This window comes from Ostrinia furnacalis, unplaced genomic scaffold, assembly GCF_004193835.3.
Source record: "Ostrinia furnacalis isolate ACB-3 unplaced genomic scaffold, ASM419383v2 OfSCF6946, whole genome shotgun sequence".
NCBI classification, from domain to species: Eukaryota; Metazoa; Arthropoda; class Insecta; order Lepidoptera; family Crambidae; genus Ostrinia; species Ostrinia furnacalis.
In genome coordinates, this window is record NW_021137185.1 from 348,313 (window position 1) to 356,275 (window position 7,963).

The window sequence follows — 7,963 nt, forward strand, 5'->3', positions numbered from 1 at the left end:
GTATTAATTGCACCACCGTTTTTACATTATGGTTTATTGTCTTTAGAATGCAAATGGGTGAAGAATACGCGCGTGCGTCAATACTCGCTCGTGATTGTCCTGTCGATTTGGTATCTCAGGAGGGGTAGTCGCGCGTGTTTTGTTTTCGATGCAAACTCGCGGAGATGAACAGGCCTGCTATTAGCACATAGAAGAAGCAAGCATAGCAAGACCTTATCGACATAATGGTCGGTGCTTCTAGGCATAAAACACCTAAACCTTGTTTTATTGTACCATGCTATAATATACATAAACAACCCTATTTATTGACTTACATTTAATTTACATATTACACTGTACCGTTTATACATCGAGTCGTGGACGTAGGACCCTCAATCAGAGATTAGCTAAAGTATATTTTATAGCAACGAAAATGTACATCAAAAAGCACGATTCCTGTAAATTATTATAAAGATAGTTAATTTATTTTTCCGTATCCACAAACTCGTAGACTTATTCAGTCGATATGGCAGGCTGTAAATACCATCGTTAAAAATATAACAACACTGGCAACACTCAATGGGCGGGCCTTTACTCAGAGTTGGCATCGGTCTGGTCACCCTCGATGGGTTCGTTTTCTGTGTCCTTTAGCTGTTCTTCGTCCGCCTTCTGCTTTTGTTTTCTAACTAGCTCCGACAAATATTTACACCTTTGCATACACTCCTCCTGAAAATAGAAAGGAAATTGTCTTTAACAATTTGTAGAAATTTTCCACTCATTGTCACTCGAGTAGGCGCACACCGTTGATTTTTAGTTGGCCGATAGTTGTGCCCGATTTTAAATTTTATGAAGAATCGGCCAAATCGAATCGGCGTAGTGTGCGCATTCCCATACATGCCCATACTGATCAACTGCCCGACTAAACTATCGGCCGACGAAAAATCAACGGTGTGCGCTTACTCTTAGAAGTTAGTCATATGCCTGCTACGATATCAATATTCTAGTAATATTATAAATGCGAAAGTTTGTATTGATGTCTGGATGTTTGTTACTCTTTCACAATAATTGACCTCAAATCTGTTACAAATATATCGCTGTTTCTGTTATTTCCGTGAACTCTGTGTATTTCAATCAGTCACCAGATGCAGTAGACCGCAACGAATCGAATTTAAACATCTTGTAATGTAACGAGATGTTGTATAACAAATTAACAATCATGGCGTGCAATCAGTGTTGACAAGAATCACTGTAGCGGAACGGTGATTTGTAACACTTTCGTTGTATAAAGAAATCTAACGGTGGAGTTTGCGACCCAATATCTAGCGCCGCTATTCAATACAATTGATCAATAATTATTATAATAGACTATTTGAGTAGTAGAATAGACAATAAAGTTGTGCTTACCATGAGTTTACGTTAAGTGTGTCAAAAAAATGAGGATTTTAGTTCTTGAAAGTAGCCGCTAGGGGCGCTGTATAATCTGTCATACATTTATTGTAATTTTTTTACGCAGTCGCTAGCTATCATACCTAGCGTATACTCATGGTAAACATCCTGTATAATAAGTAGACTAAGAGCTAGTGAACGCCAGACCTACGTCATTTTATAAAAGCTGAAAGTTTATCAGCGTATGCTCCCAATATAGGATAGAATGCTGATGAATCATGAAGTTTGGGTCATCGTGGCTTTGGCAGCTATCCTAAAAAACTGTCTGGCAAGGAGTTGGAAATGTTACTTTTATAAAATGACGTAGGTCTGGCGTTCACCAGCTCTTAGTCCAGTGATTCCCAAACTTATTTAGTCTACTGCCCGCTTTGAGAATAAATTATTTTTTAGCGCCCCCCATTTTTGTAGTCAAGAGTCGAGCTCAGTCGATGTCTAAGAGTCCTCCTAGTAGATGACGCTTCCCAAGCCTCTACACAACGTCCCGATTTTTTTTCTGGGTCTCTTACCGCCCCCCTTTAAGCCTGCAGCGCCCACAAGGGGGCGTTATCGCCCACTTTGGGAAAGACTGTCTCATACCTGTTTTCACCATCAATCCCTAATTTGTAAGTGACCCTTATGGGAACTAAATGCCTGTCATGTGTTACCATAGGGGTCACTTAAAAATTGGGGATTGATGGTGAAAACGGGCATTAGTCTAAAGCGGGTCGTACTTTGGTCTTGCCGGGCACGGCCGCGGCGATCTTCTGCCAGCGGTCGCCGGCGCCGCCCTTGGGGTGCTTCGCTAGGGCCGTCTCCAGCGCCGCCTGCTGCGCCTGCGACCAGTTGCCGCCGCTCACCTCCTCCGTCTTGCGGGTTTTCACCTGCAAATTATTACATTAAAAGGATTTAAAAACTGACAGCTCTATCTAATGACAGTTGTTACTTTGGTAACCTGTGTTTCCAGGCACATTCAGGAATATTCTCACATCAAAACAGACAGAAAACATGAAAGCAATAAGAATCTCTTATGTATGTACATCTATCATTAACCACAACGTGCTATTGTGAAAGACTGTGTTATTCATCTTTATGGTCTTAATTTCTAAAAATAGCTCTGAGCTATAAAGGTTCAATATTTTAACTAATTTATATGATCCAAACCTTCTAAGGCGGTTCAACAGGCGTCGTCTCAACCGGCTCCTGTCCGGGCACCTTTATAGCAGTTCGCTATAAGCTTGGCAGCAAGCATGTGCGTGACCTATGGCTAAGCTATAAAGATCAAACTCTAAAGCAAATCCACTGATCATACCTTCTTAGGCGGCTCAACAGGCGCCGGCTCGCTCGCCTCTTGTCCAGGCACCTTGTAGCAGTTCTCCTTGAGTTTAGCCGCCATATGCGTGACCTCGGGCACGCTGCGGCACATAGCAGAAGATGACTGTGAGCTACATAGACCAAACTTTAAAGTAAATTCACTGATCATAAACGTACCTTCTTAGGCGGCTCAACAGGCGCCGGCTCATACTGCAAGTCCTTTACACCGCATAACCGTAAAACCGCAAAAATGCCCCTTTCGGGGGGCCCCACCACTTAAGCACAACTCCGTCGAAGTCGAAAACCTAGGATAGTCTTAAAGAGCAACAAACGGCTGGCACCGACTCCGAGAATATCAATCATGTGGTACATTTGTCCTAATAAATTAATTAATGTAATTATTTTCTACTTTTTAGTGCAGGTTTTTTGGAGTCGGTTTTTTTATGTTTATGTCAGTTTTATAAAAATAATTATGCAAGATTCCTAGATTTCCTATTCTGTGTTTCATTTTGTTTCGATACTCCGATACTTCGTCCTGTAGATTGTGGCAAGGCTTTTCACTTGAAGGAAGGCGTATACCTTTGCAATGTGATGACTGAAGTCCGTTGTTGATGATGATGGTACCTGGGGCGATGCCAATCTGGTCCAATTTAACGCGTCAAAAACACAGTCGTGTCTGTTCTCCGCCAAACGAAGTCCATTCCTTATGACTCCGAGGTCATCATCATCATCATCATGTCAGCCATAGGACGTCCACTGCTGAACATAGGCCTCCCCTAATGCTTTCCACATTGATCGATTGGTAGCGGCCTGCATCCAGCGCTTCCCTGCTACCTTCACGATGTCGTCGGTCCACCTTGTAGGTGGACGTCCCACGCTGCGCCTTCCGGTACGCGGCCTCCATTCCAGAACCTTGCTGCCCCATCGGCCGTCAGTTCTGCGCACTATGTGCCCTGCCCATTGCCACTTCAGCTCCGAGGTGTGCCTGTTAAAATCACCGAGCGACTGCAACTTTTGGGCCTTGAAATATCCAGCAAGTTGAACTTTGGAGAGTACATCGAATACTGCTGCCACCTCTGGGATGGCTCTGCCAAGAAACATTTGGCTGCTCTGGATTCGGTGGAAACCTTCGACTTATTGACAGCCCCACCCTTGTCGAAGCGTTTTACAGGCTACACTTCGGATAATGTGAGAAAGAATTACCTACATAAACTAATTCCACCAGCCCCCTTCCATCATCGGGGAACCAGACGCAGGTTCGCCTATATTGTTGACATTCCACCAGCTCGCACTAAGCGTCTCGATGACTCTTATAATGCGAACCGCTAGGGACTGGAATAAAATTCGCTGCCTGCTGCTGTCTTTCCCGAAGACTATAATCCGGGCCTTTTCAAGGCGAGAGTGCATAGGCACTTACAGGGCAGATATGTACCATCCTAGACTGCATCCCACTTAACATCAGGTGCAATTGTGGTCAAATAACTGCCTTGTTATGCATAAAAAAAATCCTTCATTCTATTTCGTAATGTAGACAGTAAAAATTTCCAAATTGCGTTGTTGTGGTATGAAAAAGGGGGGCCCGAAACGAGCTGTGCCTAGGGGCCCCGATATGGTTAATCCGGCCCTGGTCGGAGCGCTTTCACATAAATGCTGCATCAACATCAATAATATCATGATACAATAAAACATTATTAACCTACAGTCAAGAAAAAATTTAAGTCAGTAATTGGTCCAAATATTGATATTCAGCTTGAATTTTGAATATAGGCTTGAGTTATAGTTGTGAATGAATAAAAATGGTATAGTCTGGTCTGCGAGCACGTAGAATTTTGTCCAATGACCCCTAGCTACCCATCCTTATCGCTCGCGCGTACCAGACTTTAGCACTACTAGCACATAGAAGAAGCAATCATAGCAAGACCTTATCGACATAATGGTCGGTGCTTCTAGGCATAAAACACCTAAACCTTGTTTTATTGTACCATGCTATAATATAGATAAACAACCCTATTTATTGACTTACATTTAATTTACATATTACACTGTACCGTTTATACATCGAGTCGTGGACGTAGGACCCTCAATCAGAGATTAGCTAAAGTATATTTTATAGCAACGAAAATGTACATCAAAAAGCAGAATTCCTGTAAATTATTATAAAGATAGTTAATTTATTTTTCCGTATCCACAAACTCGTAGACTTATTCAGTCGATATGGCAGGCTGTAAATACCATCGTTAAAAATATAACAACACTGGCAACACTCAATGGGCGGGCCTTTACTCAGAGTTGGCATCGGTCTGGTCACCCTCGATGGGTTCGTTTTCTGTGTCCTTTTGCAATTCTTCATCTGCCTTCTGTTTTTGTTTTCTAACTAACTCCGACAAATATTTACACCTTTGCATACACTCCTCCTGAAAGTAGAAAGGAAGTAGTCTTTTACATTCTGTAGATATTTTCCACCCAGAAGTTAGTCATATGCCTGTTACGATTTCAATATACTTAATAAGGGGGTGTCCATTTGGCATTTTGGCGTTTTCAACCCTCCCTCCCTCCTTGGTGACATTTCGTAAGATTTTACTCAAAAAAAATATAATGATATCTGCCGAGACCACCCTCTCCCCCACGTGAGATGCCCTTTCCTCCCTAAACGTGTCACGTAATTTACTAATGATTTTTAATAGATTACAAATATATCGCTGTCTCTATTATTTTCGTAAACTCTGAGTATTTCAATCAGTCACCAAGTCACCAGATGCAGTAGACCGCAACGAATCGAATTTAAACATCTTGTAATGTAACGATGTTGTACAACAATCATGGCGTGTAATCAGTGTTGACAAGAATCATTGTAGCGGAACGGTGATTTGTAACACTTTCGTTATCTAAAATCTAACAGTGAAGTTTCTGACCCAATATCTGGCGCCGCTATTCAATACAATTGATCAATAATTATTTCAATAGACTATATTGGCGGTTTCAAAGTCACAATATATTTGGAAATAGAAATGTAGTCGTGGCATGCAAAGCAATTTTGCAGGCATCTGATGACATTTGTTTTTTTTTAGAATCGCGGGCAAAAACTAGTAATACAGGGAGTTATTTTCAAAAAGGATCGAGCGCATCAATTTATCCCAAGTAGGTCCCTTGTTCAAATAAAAAAAGCTTTTCCATGCAAATTAATATCAGCAATCAGTCATTTAGTTTGGGGACGTGATTCTTTTTCGTTTGATATTGAATATTGATCCTGTATTCCTACAGTTACTAGTTGTATTTGAGTAGTAGAATAGACGATAAAGTGTGCTTACCATAATTTTACGTTAGGTGTGCTCGCTAGCGAGTGCGTCAAAAAAATCTATGATGGTTTTAGTTTTTAGAAGTAGCCACTAGGGGCGCTGTACAATCTGTCATTTATTGTAATTTTTTTACGCATTCGCTAGCCATACCTAGCGTATACTCATGGTAAACATCCTGTATAATAAATAGACTAAGAGCTAGTGAACGCCAGACCTACGTCATTTTATAAAAGCTGAAAGTTTGTCAGCAAAGTTATCCCAATTTAGGATATAATGCTGGTGAATCATGAAGTTTGGGTCATCGTGGCTTTGGCAGCTATCCTAAAAAAACTGTCTGGCAAGGAGTTGGAAATGTTACTTTTATAAAATGACGTAGGTCTGGCGTTCACCAGCTCTTAGTCCAGTTTTTCCCAAAGTGGGCGATAACGCCCCCTTGTGGGCGCTGCAGGCTTAAAGGGGGGCGGTAAGAGACCCAGAAAAAAAAATCGGGACGTTGTGTAGAGGCTTGGGAGGCGTCATCTACTAGGAGGACTCTTAGACACCGACTGAGCTCGACTCGACCACAAAAATGGGGGGCGCTAAAAATAATTTATTATCAAAGTGGGCAGTAGACTAAATAAGTTTAAACGGGACTATTCCCACCTCTCGTTCCCACCACTGCAACTCCTGTGTAGCTGTGTAGTAGGATCTACAGCTTGACCGCTACAAAAACCCAACCAATGAAGGTCAAGTTTGTCCCGGGGGAAAGTTAAACTGTCATTGGACCCGCAACGAAATTAATCAGAAGAACATAGGAGGAGTTCGAAATTAAGGTTCGACTTCCCTCCATTGCAAAGCGGATGACAGGTGACAAACAAAGGCTTAAAACCTTTAAGAAAAGATTATGCACCACGCACAATAAATTAAATTAAGGGGGCCTATCTTATGAGCAATTAGCAACTACCTGCCAATAATATTAAATAAGTTTGGGAACCACTGTCTTAGTCTAAAGCGGCTCGTACTTTGGTCTTCCCGGGCACGGCCGCGGCGATTTTCTGCCAGCGGTCGCCGGCGCCGCCCTTGGGATGCTTCGCTAGGGCTGTCTCCAGCGCCGCCTGCTGCGCCTGCGACCAGTTGCCGCCGCTCACCTCCTCCGTCTTGCGGGTCTTCACCTGGAAATTATTAATTAAGAGATTTAATTACATAACAACAAGATATAACATAACAAATAAATAAATATAAAAATAGACATTTTGCGTTATTAAAAATTACTGAAATTTTTAAACTATGGGTTTCCATACGCGCGTACAATAAATATGCGGCCCTTAGTTTAAAAATTTGTGTAATTTTTAATTAGCTTAGGTTTTATGTGACAGTGACATTTAGTTCAGCGTGTCAATTTGTGGTTCAAGTGTGTTTATCGTTCTTCTGTATTAAAGACAGAGCATGAATCTGCTGTGAATGAGCTTGCAAAGATCAAACTAAATCAAATTCAGTTATCATACCTTTTTAGGCGGCTCAACGAGCGCCGGCTCACTCACCTCTTGCCCGGGCACGCAGTTCTTCTTTAGCTTGGCCGCCATGTGCGTGACCTTAGGCTATGGCCTATGGCGGCATATGACTATGAGCTATAAATATAAAACTCACTAAATATACCTTTTTAGGCGGCTCAACAGGCGCCGGCTCGCTCGCCTCTTGCCCGGGCACCTTGTAGCAGTTTTCCTTGAGTTTGGCCGCCATATGCGTGACCTCGGGCACGCTGCGGCCCATATCAGAAGATGACTGTGAGCTACAAAGATCAAACTTTAAAGCAAATTCACTGATCATAAACGTACCTTCTTGGGCGGCTCAACAGGCGCCGGCTCGCTCGCCTCTTGCCCGGGCACCTTGTAGCAGTTCTCCTTGAGTTTCGCCGCCATATGCGTGACCTCAGGCACGCTGCGGCCCATAGCAGAAGATGACTGTGAGCTACA

General features: G+C 42.5%; 2 protein-coding genes across 3 annotated transcripts in view; both read right to left on the reverse strand.

Moving 5' to 3' along the window:
* Positions 1–179: 179 nt before the first annotated feature.
* LOC114363046 (dnaJ homolog subfamily C member 1-like) lies at positions 180–2,842 on the reverse strand. The gene is made up of 3 exons (XM_028318646.1): positions 2,714–2,842; positions 2,136–2,285; positions 180–705 (listed from the first exon to the last, which is right to left on the reverse strand). The coding sequence occupies exons 1-3, from the start codon at positions 2,825–2,827 to the stop codon at positions 571–573; spliced, it is 399 nt and encodes a 132-aa protein (XP_028174447.1). The 5' UTR covers positions 2,828–2,842; the 3' UTR covers positions 180–570.
* A 1,857-nt stretch (positions 2,843–4,699) lies between these two features.
* The window catches only part of LOC114363045 (uncharacterized protein F54F2.9-like), a 9,102-nt gene continuing 5,838 nt past the window's right edge, over positions 4,700–7,963 (reverse strand). For both annotated transcript variants that reach the window (XM_028318645.1, XM_028318644.1), the window contains 2 exons: positions 7,013–7,162; positions 4,700–5,129 (listed from right to left, as the gene is read on the reverse strand). In XM_028318645.1, coding sequence (XP_028174446.1) covers positions 4,995–5,129; positions 7,013–7,162 — 285 coding nt within the window. In that variant the 3' untranslated portion in view covers positions 4,700–4,994. The remainder of the gene's footprint in view (positions 5,130–7,012; positions 7,163–7,963) is intronic.

Coding starts and splice junctions, on each gene's coding strand:
- LOC114363046 (XM_028318646.1), bottom strand. CDS start 2,827: ATGTGCCGCAGCGTGCCCGAGGTCACGCATATGGCGGCTAAACTCAAG. Junction 2,286..2,713: donor CTGTTGAGCCGCCTAAGAAG/GTATGATCAGTG, acceptor AATAATTTGCAG/GTGAAAACCCGCAAGACGGA. Junction 706..2,135: donor CCGTGCCCGGCAAGACCAAA/GTACGACCCGCT, acceptor TTCTATTTTCAG/GAGGAGTGTATGCAAAGGTG.